The sequence below is a fragment of the Colossoma macropomum genome, unplaced genomic scaffold, assembly GCF_904425465.1.
Source record: "Colossoma macropomum unplaced genomic scaffold, Colossoma_macropomum, whole genome shotgun sequence".
In the NCBI taxonomy this organism is placed as follows: Eukaryota; Metazoa; Chordata; class Actinopteri; order Characiformes; family Serrasalmidae; genus Colossoma; species Colossoma macropomum.
Genome location: NW_023494802.1, coordinates 22,307,405 through 22,323,590, shown reverse-complemented (window position 1 = coordinate 22,323,590; position 16,186 = coordinate 22,307,405). Strand labels below are relative to the sequence as shown.

At 36.9% G+C, this 16,186-nt stretch overlaps 1 protein-coding gene across 2 annotated transcripts; it reads right to left on the bottom strand.

Moving 5' to 3' along the window:
- Positions 1-3,295: 3,295 nt before the first annotated feature.
- On the bottom strand, positions 3,296-12,352 carry csrp1a (cysteine and glycine-rich protein 1a). 2 transcript variants are annotated; one of them, XM_036591433.1, is made up of 7 exons: positions 12,200-12,352; positions 10,554-10,655; positions 8,934-9,043; positions 6,986-7,154; positions 6,767-6,896; positions 6,394-6,487; positions 3,296-4,672 (listed from the first exon to the last, which is right to left on the bottom strand). In XM_036591433.1, exons 3-7 carry the CDS (start codon positions 9,040-9,042, stop codon positions 4,596-4,598), a joined length of 579 nt encoding a protein of 192 aa, XP_036447326.1. In that variant the 5' UTR covers position 9,043; positions 10,554-10,655; positions 12,200-12,352; the 3' UTR covers positions 3,296-4,595. The 2 variants fall into 2 exon arrangements, with proteins under 2 accessions (XP_036447326.1, XP_036447325.1); XM_036591432.1 differs by lacking the exon at positions 10,554-10,655.
- Positions 12,353-16,186: the final 3,834 nt, after the last annotated feature.

Genomic DNA, 16,186 nt, shown 5'->3' with positions numbered 1-16,186 from the left:
TGTGTATGTGTTGTGCTCAGGTGCTGCTATAAGTGGAAACGCGCTTCTGATTGAATTACTGTCGCGTTAATGCTTATAAGTTGAGTTGAGAAGCACTTTAATTGCATTTGCACTTCAAACTCGTTTTAGTATTCCCTTTTATAATGAAGCTGTGATAGTGTATTATGGTTTACATGTGTTTTAGGGTTTTTATCACATTGGTGTTGTCTATTTATTGCTTTGGTTTTCTTTTCTTCTTTTCTTTATTTTCCTTTCTTATATAAGCTTGAGTTAAGCAACGTTGGTTTATTAATTTAATTTGTTTCCTTTTCTAATTATGTATTCATGAGTTTGGGTATTTCAAATTGATTTTTGGTCCTTAGGCTTATTTCATTGAGAATGTTTGTTTGTTTGTTTGTTTGTTTGTTATTCCATAGTGATTAATTGGGTTATTCTGTGAATTTGTGGTCTTTATTTCTTTTTCTAGTTTCTTTTTCTAGTTTCTATACTTATTTATTCTATGGAATTTATAAGGATTAATATTCAAGTATTTAAATTGCTATTGGTTTTTGTATTTTTGTATGAATAAATTTGAACGCCAGAAGATTGCACATCAAAACGTTTGTGTCCATTCTCTCTTTTATTAAGGGAATCGGGCGTTGTACTGCGCCCCGGGTTTCCCCTAGGCCTGGGGCCGGTAACATGAACAAATACAAAACAAAAAAACACACTTCACATAAATACGTTAGATTTTTCTGTGAGGGCTCAGCCATGGAAACCCATTTCATGAAGTTCACTTCTATTCAGTTAATAGCACTTATAGTTGACTGGGGCAGACCTAGCAGGGCAGAAATGTCACAAACTGACTTGTGGCAAAAATGAAATACTATGACACTTACACGTATAAAGTCATTGAGCTCTTTGGTATGACTCATTCTACTGCCATCTCTGTTTATCTATGGAGATTTTATGGCTATGTGCTTGATTTTATACACCCATTAGCAATAGATGTGGCTGAAACACCTGCACTCAATAATTAGGAGGGTCTACATACTTTTGGTCAATTTAATTGGTATTTTATGAAAGCTGTTACATAGTTTATGACAACCACAATAACATTAATGTACAGTATTTGACATCTTAATTTGCATGTTAATACAACTTTTAAACATATCCATGTTTAACAGATTACAGGTTGGCTAATACAAATGGAGACCATAAGAATCTACTGTTATTACAAAAATAGTGCTTAATGAACTCACAGACAGTAATGAATGTTTCAGGAGCCAACAAGTCTCTTGCATTCCAATGGGATGTGCTGCATGCCAAAAATTAATATCTGCCATATTATTGAGCTTTAACTATAGAGGAAATGTCATTAATAAGTTTGAATGTTAAGACAGGTGAGAAAAGGCTTGCTTTTCTTTGTAGAAAAATGCCATTTCTGAGAAGTACTGATCATAGTCTGAAGATTAGTTAGGTAAAATTGGAGTTTCATTTTGACAATCAAATGTCATTCAATCTTGTACCTGTAAAAATTAGATTGCTTAGCTAACAGAAATAGTGTCACTGAGTTTTGTGTGTGTTTTGTAGAGTAAAAAGTATAGATAAATGTTTTACTTTAGAAATTATAATGTGATTGACATGAAGCTCCTCTTTCCCAGCCTTACTGAATTATGGTTACTCTGGTTAAATAAATGTTTTCCTTTTCAGTAAACAGCCGTCGTAACAGTTGAACAATGATGATTGAGCGCTAATAGCGCTCAATATAAATAGTGGAGAATTTACAGTCTGCTAAACATGAATGAGTCACAAGGCAGGTCCATGAGAATCTGCATCACATTTAAAAAACAAAACTAGAAAAAACAATTTAATGAATAAGTAATATCTGTAGTACATTATTAATAAGGTATGCACCATTCACAGTATTGCAGTAACATATGACAATAGTTGCCATTGGTAAACAATTGGAAAAATGTGCATATGGCATAGACTTTATTGGCATAGCCATTGTTAAACATGACAGCTGTCATGGTTGTAGCTGTTAATGAAAATTATGACATGTCTCATTGCATGTTTATGACACTTTCTTTTAGCTGCCATAAAGCAGATGTCATCAAATCCGTCATAACATGCAGGCTAACAGAAGGGAAGTTAGCAAAAATTAGCATGTGACATAAGCCATCCTGACATCAGAAATTAGAATTTCTGTCAAGACTCACCATTTCATATTACTGTTTAAATTACATGAAAGTTATATTAATAGATTATATTAATATATATTAATTATATTAAATTAAAGTTATATTAATAGAGACAATCTGTCATGACAACTCATGGCAGCAAATGCCACCGGCCATGACATGTTTATGGTATGGTTATGTCAACATTATGTAGCAGGGTTCAAACAAAAGTGTTCATATATCCTACAACCCTTTTTTTACCTGCTATGATTGGTAATTAATACTTTCTGATGTAATAGTCCAAGTCTGTTTTCCTTTATTTCATTAAATGGTTTGTTTTTTAAACTTCCTTCACATTTACTTTCTGTTTTCTTTTTCCTCTGTCTTAGGTTGAAGCAAACACAGTGGAGTACTTCCAAAAGTCTGAGATGACAGTGCTATAGACCTCTGAAGTCATGTTGTCATTCTGCAGTTGGTGTCATGCCCATATTAGGAAGTCTAAGCTGGCTTTCTCTATAAAATAAATAAATGGTGCTTTCGAAAATGTAAACTAAATTGTTACAAAGCTGATATATTTTTCTGTATCAACATTTTTTCTCTGATCATGGTCGGATCCTTTGAATAAAGAGTTTGTTAATGGGTCGAAATACAACTGCTGCTACATACTGGTGCACACTGAATTGACATCATAGAGCTGGCAGCCTCATTAAAATACCCCAAGCTTTGGCAGATGTGGCATGTTAGAGGCTTTGACAGTGTAAGGCTGTTTGAGTAGCTGATGTGATATACAATAATAGTGTTAAGTTTAATGCTTACTTTGATGTGAAGTAATTTCACAGGAGTGTTCGCTTGCTTGTACAATGTATGTAGTATTATTTGCCTGCTAAACAAACACTTAACTCCAAGGATCTCGTGACACTCTGAGAAAACAGTTTACACAGGACAAAACATAATTTCCTTTGGGGCAATAGTTTTTTAGTTTCAACACAGGATGTGATGGTGGGCATTTCTGTAAATATGGATTCATTACAGTCATTGGTATTTGTTTAGTTTTGTTTTGTGTTTTTTTTTTCAATAATTACTGTAAGGATGTATTATAACTGGATTTGAAAAGAAACAGGCTTGACAACAACTGAAGAGTTCAATTTTTAATAATGGTTAGCTGGCAAAACAATGTATACAAAATTCATGCAATTACAGATTGAAATGAACTTTTACATTGCATTTAAATATATATATCATGTGCATATAGCAGTCCAGTACAGCAGGCCACAATAGCACTGCAGACTTTTAAAGTGTTTAAAGAGAGAGAATGCTAATCTCTGCAGAGCTGTGGCCTGGAAGGAACCCAGTTTGACATGTCTAATACACAGTACTGTATTAGGCCAAGAGCTTGGTCAGTACAACTTAAAGCAATACACAGAAGTGCAGTGTGCGATTGTTTGTTGGTCTACAGTATGAATAGTAGTATAGTGAAATTATTACACAGTAAACCAGATGGCAAAGGAATCTCTACTACAACCGAAATTGGCATTGCATGCCGAAATTATGAGTCTCTACTAGGCCTGGGCGATAGGGTGATGTAATCGGATATCGTAGATAATGGACAAGTAACCTGATGCCAATGTGTAAAAGCTGATAATCGCCATTTTGGTAGAAGAACTAAGAGAGAATTAGAGCGGATTAATTAACCGTTAAACAGCCTGAAAATGGGGAAAAAAACATTTAAAGGGGGGGGAGGGGGGAGTTGTGGAATTATGGAATTATGAAAATGCTGCAGTAATGATGGAAAAAAACCTTGCTCTTAATGTCAAAAGTGCCTGAGCATAGCTTTGGAAATCACTTGCAGTCTGACGTTTCTTCAGCAGAGGGCGCTATTAGCACGCAAGTCACCACAAATTTGCCGCAGAAGCAGCTCATGAATACACGTTTGCACTAACATTTATTGTACTGACAGATGAAGTTCTTAAATGATGTCAGGTTGCGCAGTATCATATTATGTAATATGTGAGTTCTATTAAAGATTTTTATCAAAACATAAAAAGCATATAGACTAAAATGAAATAGAAAGTAGGTCAAAGCTTCCCCGGCATTTTACTTCATTTTATTTTTTTGCGGAATGTGGGGGTGTGGAGCATATTATCGATAATCAATAATCATGATTTTTTTTTTTAACTAGAAAATATCATGCTAATTATTTTTAGATATCGCCCAGGCCTAGTCTCTACAGATATATGTTGTGACTGAGATTAAAGGCACATGGGTCTTTTGTCATGTCCATAAGTAATCTTACATAAGCATTTGTACTCTAAGAAACCTGATAATTATGAGTCACACATAATCAAACACACAGAAAGCATCAGCCTGCTGGTCTGAGTCTCCTCAGACAAGTAGAAATAAAGCGCAGGGAATGAAGCACTGGATCATGCAGTTCTACTGAACATGAGCAAGGGCTCCAGCTCCTTGGCCAAACCCAAACCCCTTTGGACCAAAGTTTTTTGCATAGCAACCTAAATAAAACACAAAATTTAAAGGTTAAATCAATTAATATATATGTATGTAAATGCAGCTGTAAATGTAGGCGATTCCTTAATAACTGTAAAATGGTTCATCAGTTCAACCTAAAAAATATGAGGTAACAAGCAATTTAACAGGTTTTACTTAACTCACAGATGTATAACATTAAAGTTTTCCTAAAAGTAATATCTAGAATGCCTAGTATTTGAAACATTATCTAATTTTAGGCAGAAAATCTATAAATAAATTACTATAAACAGTTCATTAAACTATTTCATGACGTCTTGGTCTTTCCAAGAAAATGTAAATATTGAAAAAAATATTTTTTTTCACATTAATTTTCAGCTAGTGGGATGAAATTACCAAGTTCTATGTCAAATGCATTTGAAAACCATGTGATTTTATAAAATCCCTCTTTAATTTGAGTGTGCTCAGTAATGAGTAGCTTTATTAAAGCAGGGATTGCAGAGCCAAAGAGTTTTAATATATCTTCTCTGTCCAAAGAAATACGTGTACCTCTAAATAGTAACTTTAAAAGAGAAGGCAAAAAGACAATGACAGCCACAGTGTTCAAATGGCGCAAAAAATTAAAATTGCTAAAATAGAGGTACATTCTGTTTTTTGGACAGCATTGATTCGCTTTTAACGATTGTTTGTAAAAGAAAACAGTCAAATAATAAATTAGGCAAAACCTGTTCCTTGGCAGTGTTGTTAAACATACTTAAAATTTCAGGAAATAGCAGCTTACTTTTTTTTTCTGAAAACTATTTGGTTTCAGTTATTTTATTTCCTTCATCACATTAAGAATGTGACATGACAGGGATTTATTCATTTATTCAATGGCAGTTTTTTTTATTCACTGAAAGAAGTAAATGTGTTTTAAAAGCCCTCTCTTTTTTTTCTGAGCACAAATAATGTCAGCCATGTTAGTGGCAAAAATAAGACAAGCTTTTTTTTCAAGGCATTACATAACGCACAGTCACAGTATTTAGTATCAGACTTGATAAATCAGAGTAGGTGCTTCATTATAATAACCTCCTTCCAGTACTATGCACTTTGAGAAGCAAACTCCTATAAATGCATATGACAAATGCAAGAGGCAAAAGATCAGCCCTTTAATTGTTTTATGGGTGCTAATGGACCATTGGCTATTTAGTAAATCGCAATGGACACTTTCTAAAGCCAAAATGGGGTTTGTAATGGCACAAAATGTTAGTAAATGTGCCCCAACTCACCCTTAAACCACTACCATGTCAGTGTCATTGCAGTGCTGAGAATGGTTAACCACCCAAGTAGTACTTGCTCAGTGGTGGGGGTCCTGACCATTGATGAATCGGGTAAACGGATGTTAATAAATAATACAGGGAGACAGAGACTACAGTCTGTAATTGTAGAACTACAAAGTACATCTATGTGATATGCAAACATCAAAATATAATAGATAGAAAATAGATAATGAGTTCAGAGATAAGTATGCCTATGCACACATAAGGTACGTATACATAATAGTGGCAGGCGAGTTTATGTTTCCTCCTTTTTTTTCCTGACACTGAAATTTAATAATGTACATGATGGCCGTTTTGACTGAAAATTGAATGGTATGTATACACAGAGAGAGAGGAACAGAGAGAGAACGAGAAACAGAGAGAAAGAATTAATGTATTGTTTATCTATATAATTTATCTGAATTGTGCTGTATTGAACATGAATATACCTTTACAGTAGATCTCTCCATCTTTGTCAGCCAGAGTGGTGGATTCCAGACCTTTCCCACATTTAGCACAACGAAAACAGGTCTTATGCCACGACTGGAGAATGGATTAGAAATGTTGTTACAGTCTCAAAACAGTGTTAATTATATTTATTTGTACACATGTCTACAAGTTCGTGAACTGGTATAAAAAATCCATAAAAATATAGCTAAAATTTCTTGATTATATAATCCACTCAATGCAAGTCTTTAAGTGTAACAGGCAACAGATGACAACACTACAAAAACATTACAGAGTGCGCTGAATTTCTCTTTGGACAGCTCATTTTAATGTTTTTATTTTACAACAATGCCATTACATTTGTTTTACACTTACGCTTCCTGCTCCTATGACTTTCTCAGCTGCATACACAGCTTTGTTACACCGTCGGCATACCTCAGAGCCCCCAAACCTCTGAGCAAACATGGAGGTGTTTGAGTTGTTAGTGGGCTGATGAGGTTGAGCTCTGCAAAGAGAGAAAGAGAAATTTACATTGTTTTGTTATGATGAAAATGTACATATATGTTGTGGAATTCTTCAAATAAAAATGCTTACACTTCATGTTTAATTCCTAATGACTCGCCTCGGTCCATACTCAGTGTTCCAGCTCCTCCACCATAGCCATAGCCTTTTGGCCCATATTTCTTGGCATAGCAGGCCTTGCAATAGACTTCATTCTCATGGACGGCCACGGTTGTGCTGTCCAGGTTTTTACGGCACACCACTGAAAGCACAGGGGAGACAAGATGTGGTTATGTACAACTAATATACACTTGTATGTCACTATTATCATTGTAATATTGTATTTAAAAACCTTTACTCTGGAATCTATGCTACTTTAATGAATCATTGACTTATGCTTATTAGTTTATGTTTTCCATTTTCCCACAACATTCCTATGACATTCCCATGAAACCCTAGTTTATCTGCACAATAGTGTGGTTTGATTAGCTCGTGTGATCAGCTCTGTTAAAAGGCTAAAACACTTAGTGCTTACTCTGTTATATCTGATGACAGCACAGACAGTAACAGTGCACAGCTATTGATACCAGTCATGTATGTAATACTGCAGCATCACAGCTGTTAAGAACATTTTTCCAGCAACTTTCAGTAGCAATTGAGTGAGATAGTCTTTTTACTACTGCTCATGTTGGAATGAAAAAAAGACAGGGGCCCACAGACAATTGGAAACAGGCATGCTCCTGCTTAAATGCAATGAAAATCTGCAGCCACTCAGCCCCTTTGCAAATAACACTACACACCCCTGGTGTAAACGTTCAGTGGTTTACCCTAGTCACAGTTCGTAAGAATCAAGCGTTCCATTTTAAATTCTTTTTTAAAAATGCTGCTTTCTTAAGCAAACAAATGTTATTACTACTTTTCCAGCTGTAATATATATTTGCAAAGTCAGCTGGTAATCTTGAAAACACCACCCAAGTAGAGTTTGTGATCCTAGTTTAAAATGGTAATGCTTAAATTCTGAAAAGATAAACAAAAATAAACATAGTATACCTAGAATACAAAGTTTCTTTTCTGTACAATACTCACAGGTGATATATAGGTTAGAGCTAGTCTGCCTCAAGAAACTAGCCTTTGGTAGCTAACAGAATGTGTGTAAATAGGTGTGGTTTGGAGTTCTGTTAAAATGTTATCAAGTCTGGAACATTCCTCAAACTCAAACAGCATCTAAACTTCCATATAAGGAAGATGAATAACTTCCTGCTTTCAGATACTTCCTCAAATATGCACATTCATCTGCTAACTATTACAAAATGCTTCAAAATCCTCCCCTTGTTGCCGTACACACGCACACATTTTCTAAGCCGCTTATCCTTCCGGGCCGCAGGGTTGTTGCCTTCAATATTCAAAATATATATTCCTAAAGCAATAACACAGGAAGACTTTTCTATAATTTCTATTCTCTTCAAAAATGTTTACATTCAAATGAATTTGTACAATGCTTTTTACAAAGAAAACATTTGCAATGGACACAGGCTAGATAAGAGAACGTTTTTTGTGTGAGACACTAGAAGGCATCAAAGAACAGTCCACCACTCACAACCTCTCCAAACTCTTAGTATTAAGAGTATTAATACTCAGAGCATTAACCCATGACATTTACTATAATAACAGTTCATTTTAGTTTTCAATCAGGACACACACAGAATGTGTTTTTGTGTTTCAAGGTACCAATGTGCCCTATAGGTTATGGCCTTGGTCATAAAACAAAGAGGCTAATCTGCAGGTCTGCAAATGAGTAGGAAGTTGCCAATTGCAGCTCCACCTAGAATACTAGTTTCTCTGCCACAAATGTTAAAAAATAACGAAGATGATAATCTGTGATAACCTATGATAACTTATTTTTACAGATATTGTCTAGCAATTATATGTGTATGACAAGGCATTCTTTAAATGTTAAAAATAAATTCTGTTCATCTAACCTCAGAACAGAGTTAACTCAGAGAGTGCTAGCCATAAAACTGGGAAAATAAAATGAACTCACTGCACAGGAAGCAGGACTTGTGGTAACTTTGGCCATCACACTGCACTTCCTCTGCAAAGTAGACTGTCTTTTGACAGCAGCCACATTTGTTTCCACCCCCAAGAGGCATCCTGAAACACACATCAAAAGATGTGAACATATACAGTACCTTGTGTGTCCTTAGGTACCTAAGCACAATAAATATTTAAAACTATTTATACAGGCAACTACAGGCAAGTATTAAGTCGAGTCCCAAGTCAATAGTTCTAATCTTCGAGTCCTAAACAGGTTAGTATGCATTCTTCAGCTAATTTAAGGCCATAACACTGAAAAATGGTAACAGTATATAGCCTATAGCCTTTTAACAACAGCATGTTAGTAGTGTGTGGCTGTAGATTAATTTGTCATTATTTTTTTACCCTTCCAACTAAAATACAAAACCCATGGTACTCAGATAACCCTCATGAAAGAGTTCTTAAGAATGTGCTATAGATGGTTCTATATGCAACTTTTTGAATAGGGTTATTTTTTTTAAAAGCGTTCTATTGTTACAATGTCAAGCTTTCTCCATCAATATGAATAACCATTTCATGATGCAAAGAACCCTTTAATACATCAAAGGGTTCTTTGAGTGTTCATGGTTCATTTACAAATAATTTTCTTTACTAAAAACCTTTGAAGAACCATCCTTTTCAAGAGTGTGTGACAGACATACTCATGAAAATAACTTTAAAAAGTACATAAACCTAATTTAATATACACCGATCAGGCATAACATTATGACCACCTCCTTGTTTCTACATTTATTGTCCATTTTATCAGCTCCACTTACTATATAGGTGCACTTTGTAGTTCTACAATTACAGCCTGTAGTCCATCTGTTTCTCAGCATACTTTGTTAGCCCTCTTTTACCCTATTCTTCAGTGGTCAGGACCCCCATTTCAGTCCAGTAATGACACTTAGGTGTTTAAAAACTCTAGCAGCACTGCTGTGTCTGATCCACTCATACCAGCACAACACACACTAACACACCACCACCACATCAGTGTTAAAAGGGGGCTAACAAAGTATGCAGAGAAACAGTTGGACTACGGTCTGTAATTGTAGAACTACAAAGTGCACCTATATAGTAAGTGGAGCTGATAAAATGGACAATGAGTGTAGAAAGACGGAGGTGGTCATAACGTTATGCCTGAATCCTTTACACGGTGATATCAACCCCTCAGGAAAACACAGAACACCATTAGTGACTACTGAAAACCACCAGGAACCAACAGACACTTTTTATGGGTTCTATGACTTTTTTCGACAGGTAGGTACATTAAATGGAATTCTCTAGCTGTGTTATGGACGGAAAATGGATTAAGTGATGATATCAAGCGGAAGCAGCCAAACGTTAATGTGCAATGTTGTTAGGTTAGTTTAACACCCAATTTTGTGAGAAGGGGAATGCTGCAGACCAGAGACCTAAAATTGTCATAAGCACAAAACACTGAAGGCAAACAGTTTCCATTAGGAACCAAGTGGCTATGAAATAACTTTTTGTAAACAAAGTTTCAGTGGAAACAGTGCTTGTATAAACTCAAACCAATCATAACTGCATATGTGCACATATTTCTATATTGTGTTCATGTATTTACCCACAAAGTCAGGAAGAATATGTTCTGTCAGTTCACAAATGCTTTCATGTGTGATTGTCAGTCAGTATTTGCTTGAAGTCCTGCTTTACCTGCCAAAGAGACCTAAGCGCGTACACATGCACAGATAAGACAAAAGGAATGACAGATTTCTCACAACGTAGTGGAGTAAAAAATAAGATATGTGACTTTGAAATGTAGTGGAGTTAAAGTAAAAAGTTGCCCAAAATAGAAATACTTAAGTAAAGATACATGAAAAACAATAGTTAGTGAAACAATCTGAAATAAGAAATTACGTGATACTCAAGGCAACTTCAAAGTTTTAAACTATCCTCCCACTTCCGCGTGCCTGAACAGTATGTAACGCCTTTTTGCACTTTCCTTCAAACCACTGGCTGATGCACAAAATGATAGACAGGTAATTCACACTTGTGATTGGCCAATGCAAGTTTTGATTGACAGTTCATCTCTGTTATATGATTGGCCAATGCAAGAAATGATTGACAGCGCCTCCGCCCATTCGTTACGCCCACTGGTTCTCCGGGCTGCAGTTACATATACTTGGACTGCTGCACCATTTAAGGTGGAACGACAAATTCCAATATGAAGCTGGCGGATAAGGAGTCAACTTCAGCTTGGTGGTGAATGTTGCCCTTGTTTTACGTGCAGAAGCTGTTAAATTTGGTCAAATAGAGAGAGATGTGTCTCTTTCGTTCTTTTGTCCTGTCCAGTGAGGAAAATTGTCGTGTTCGCCTGGTAGTTTCTCCAGTGAGAGTAAGTGCTGAGGGCTTATTGATACTGTTGATGCTTGGCTTGTTTAACGCGCTTGTCTTCCGAAATAAACCGAGGAAAGCACAGAGTACCATGTAATAGACACCTGACGACGTCGCTGTATATTCAATTTAGGAAACAAATTAATTCACATGAAAAGTGATCGGCTGTGTATCAGTCTGCAGTCAGACGCCTCTCCACGCTTCTTCTACTTTGCATCTCGTTTTTCTCAAGTCATTAAATTTGTGATTCGAGTCCTAGTCATATGAGCTATTTGAGGTGGCCCTCAAACTGTTTGAGCTGGCCCTCAAATAGTAGAGTTAAACGGCTTCCAGTCACACTGTAAACAGTGGCTGACACTGCTGCCGTTGCTGCGTTCCTAAATGCACCAATAATAAATACTGTGCTGTCTCTGTGCTGGTTGTGGTGTTCAGGGCACTTGCTAACGTTGCTAATGTTTACATAGACTGGACTTTTTTTCCTTCAAGATAGACTAAAGAAACTTGCACATACTGTGCTCTATCTGTTTAGGGATGTGCGATGTGGTGCCATATATGCCATGAATCTGTCTTCTCAACCCTCTTAGTAAAAACTGAAACTCCAGATTTACTGCCAGTCCCACCTAAAACAAGTGCTAGTGGGCATGACACGACAGGTCACAGAGGCTGATAAGCATATTTAAGCAAAGTGTATGTGTATAGTGTGTGCTGACCTGTTGCAAATCTTTGTAAATTCAATAAAATCAGTACAGTAAAATACAGATAATGCCTTTTGTTGTAAAACTAAGAGTCTTCATTGTTGTAAAGACTGAAAATAGCTCAGTAGCACAACGTCAGAAAGAAGCGAATTATTTTAGATAATAAAAAAAATCACTTTACCTGGAGTAAGTTAGCTGGTAGACAGCAGCTTGAAGTCAGTTGAATTGGTTTTATGATCCAGATGATCAGATGAGAATTGTAGAGTCCTGAAAGTTGCTTTGAAATTTCGACTGGTGGTACGTGGCTGTGTGAGCTTCCTACTCAAGGGCTAGGGGTGGGGCAAAAACCAGAGAGAGGGACAAGGAAGTGAGTCAAAAGTATGCTTTGTGGTGAGACATTAAAGAAATACTGCCACCTCGTATCATGTTCATAAGTGCTTTTGCCCCCTCTGCTGGTTATATAAAGAACTACTACCAAATGGTACCAATAACAACCCCAGTCCATGGAAGGAAGAAAAACAGGTAATTACTTGATATGAGAATCTTGAGCCTCTTCCAGAAACATGTCTTAACACAAAAAGCTCACTAAAGATCAGAATGCAAATACTGCTACAACTCCCACGTTTTATGTAGAAATTCTATATGAGTCTTGCTTTTTTTAATGCAAAGCACATCATGGACCTGGTTTGTAACTCACTTATTAACATACTCACTTACGTTTAATAAGTGGGAGCTACTGGCACTCTAGGGGAAATTCCTGGTGGGCTGCTGAGAAAGTGAGAAAGAGAGAAATACATGTTTTTCTAATATAGTACTATATAAAATGAATGGAATTGGGACAAACGGCATGTGCAGGCTGAATACTGGAGTGCACATATTTAGACATATAAGTGGCCCACTGCACTTTTAGTGTGTAGCCATTAACCAGTCCGCCGCCCACAGGTGAATTTAGTGCCTAATACAGCCATGCTGTAGAAGTTAAATCTATGCAATTTACAGAACTCCGCTTCGTCACGAGGCTGAAGTTAGTTACTTATTCGCAGCTCCCGATTCTTTTGGCTCCTTATTCTCAGCGTCTTATTCGCCGGCTGAAGTTAGCTCCTTATTCGCGGCTTCTCTTTTAGCGAATGACGGTAAACAAAGGGAGTGTTCACAAACGCTATATGCTGAACAGTTTCCCATTTTAACAGACTCAGAGAGACTAATGGTGGAGACATACTAATGAAGGAGTTAGGAATGTGTACTGTGTTTGCCTTACCATTGTGAACATGAAGATTATAACTATAAAGGAATAAAATGTCTAATTCTATAAATATATGATGTTCCTTCAATTCATTTCCAATACTTTTTTCATTGCAATTTTAAAGTATTAGACTGAAGAAAAAAATAAGGGTGAGTTTATGAATTAGAGTTATTTCCAATCGTAGATGTACCTGGCAAAATGGCACAATGAGTAATTGTGCATAAAAAGAAATAGACAAGAAACAAGAAATTTCAGAGGGGTGTACTGGCATGGAAGAAAACCAATAACAGATTCCAAACACAAAAAACACTGTCCCTATAAGGAAAAACAGGTTTTAGCCAGGCCCAAGCTGATTTAATACATTAAAATAACTGGCAACGTGGCTCATAGAGCAGTAATGCACACAATGAAAGGAACAGGAAGCTGAAAATCCAGGTGGATACTGGAGGCATTATTCACATTGGGCCAGGATAATTACATATCCTACACAGAGATCCAGTCTCCTCCTGGAAGGAAAAGCTGATTTTATCCTGGCCCAAGCTCATTTAATACATTAAAATAACTGGCAAAATGGCACATTATTCAGTAATGCACACAATGAAATGAATAGGCAGCTGAAATTCCAGGTGGACACTGAAGGCATTATTCACTTCAGGCCAGGAAAATTACATATCTTACATAGGGATCCAGTCTCCCCCTGTAAGGAAAACATGGTATTAGCCTGGCCCAAGCTGATTTAATACATTAAAATAACTGGCAACATAGCTCATAGAGCAGTAATGCACACAATAAAATGAATAGGAAGCTGAAATTCCAGGTGGATACTGAAGGCATTATTCACATCGGGCCAGGAAAATTACATATAATTGATAGAGAACCAGTCTCGCCCTGTAAGGAAAACCTGGTTTTAGCCTGGCCCAAGCTGATTTAATACATTAAAAATGACTGGCAAAATGGCACATAGAGCAGTAATGCACACAATGCATTAAACAGGAAGCTGAAATTCCAGGTGGATACTGGAGGCATTATTCACTTCGGGCCAGGATAGTTACATATCCTAGATAGAGATCCAATCTCTATCTAGGACATGTGAATAAGGCCTTCAATATGTACCTAGATTTTCATCTTCCTATTCATTTCATTGTGTGCATCACTGCTCTATGTGCTATGTTTCTAGTCATTTTTAATACATTAATTCAGCTTGGACCAGGCTAAAACCTTACAGGGGGAGACTGGATCTCTATGTAGGATACATAATAATGCTAGCCCGAAGTGAATAATGCCTTCAGTATCCACCTGGAATTTCAGCTTCCTATTCATTTTATTGTGTGCATTGTTGCCTAATCTGCCATGTTGCCAGTTATTTTAATGTATTAAATCAGCTTGGGCCAGGCTAAAATCAGGTTTTCCTTACAGGGGGAGATTGGTTCTCTATCTTGGATATGTAATTATCCTGGCCTGAACTGAATAATGCCTTCAGTATCCACCTGGAATTTCAGCTTCCTATTCATTTCATTGTGTGCATTACTGCACAATGTGCCATCTTGCCAGTCATTTTTGATGTATTAAATCAGCTTGGGCCAGGCTAAATCCAGGTTTTCCTTACAGGGGCAGACTGTTTCTCTATCTATTATATGCAATTATCCTGGCCCGAAGTGAATAATGCCTTCAGTATCCACCTGGATTTTCAGCTTCCTATTCATTTCATTGTGTGCATTACTGAATAATGTGCCATTTTGCCAGTTAATGTATTAAATGAGCTTGGGCCTGGCTAAAACCAGGTTTTCCTTACAGGGGGAGACTGGATTTCTGTCTGGGATATGTAATTATCCTGGCCCAATGTGAATAAGGCCTTCAGTATCCACCTGGAATTTTATCTTCCTCTTTATTTCATTGTGGGCATTACTGCTATATGAGCCATTTTGCCAGTTTTTTTATGTATTAAATCAGCTTGGGCCAGGCTAAAACCTGTTTTTCCTTACAGGGACAGTGTTTTTTTGTGTTTGTAGTTCTACAATAACAGACTGTAATTCATCTGTTTCTCTGCATACTTTGTTCACCCCTTTCACCTTGTTCTTCAATGGTCAGGGTCCCAACAGGACTACCACAGAACAGATAAGGCGTGTTCGACTTAACCCGGCGCTGCGCAGACCGATTGCAGCCTGGCTCGGTATGGTGCATGCCGGTTAGTCTTTTTTTGTCCGGTTTGAGCCAGTCGCTGCCATAGACATACATACCTAGATGCCGCGTTGCCTGTTGTTTTCTATGTGAGGCGAGACGTCTGCGCGTCAGCCATGTTGGTGCGGTCAAGATCCGCTGGTGAACAAATTCACTTGTATTGAGAGATGATGAGTCTCAGGATTAAATCGGCTACAATTTCTTTATTACTCAACTGATTTTCACCAAATTTGTTTTGTTATAATCCTCAGGGATAGATTAATCTAGGCTACACGGACTGCTCTCGGTAGCTTTTATTTCTTTAATAACTGATCGTGCTAATTAGCTGTCCGGACCAGCAGAGAAGTATTCAGTCTGCACCTGACGTTAAAAATCGAGCTCCGGTAGAAACATCAGCAAATCCATCAATGTGTGAATCACTTCTAATCTTAATACACATAAAAATAAAATAAACTCCCCAAACCACAGTAAGAAGGACGAAACTGAATGGCTTCCTATTCACCTACTTCTTCGAGTTTTCCCGTTTCACCTTAACTTTCTGGTGCCTGAACCTGCACCATTTAAGGTGGAACGGTTCGAACAAGAAATTCGAACAAGAAGCTGACTTCAGGTTCGTGTAAGAAGGTGCTAACATTAATCTATTATGAATATCTACACGGATTAAGGAATGCTATAATTTACCTACAAAGCAATAACCATGATTGTTAATAAATAACTACTACATAAAGTTAAGATCCCCTGAATATA

What these genes read in the sequence shown, in the direction of transcription:
- csrp1a (XM_036591433.1), bottom strand. Translation starts at nt 9,042, where the DNA reads ATGCCTCTTGGGGGTGGAAACAAATGTGGCTGCTGTCAAAAGACAGTC. An exon ending in CAAGTCCTGCTTCCTGTGCA is followed by an intron (nt 7,155 to 8,933) that starts GTGAGTTCATTT and finishes CTGTGCTTTCAG; the next exon opens with TGGTGTGCCGTAAAAACCTG. An exon ending in TTAGGAATTAAACATGAAGT is followed by an intron (nt 6,897 to 6,985) that starts GTAAGCATTTTT and finishes CTCTCTTTGCAG; the next exon opens with AGCTCAACCTCATCAGCCCA.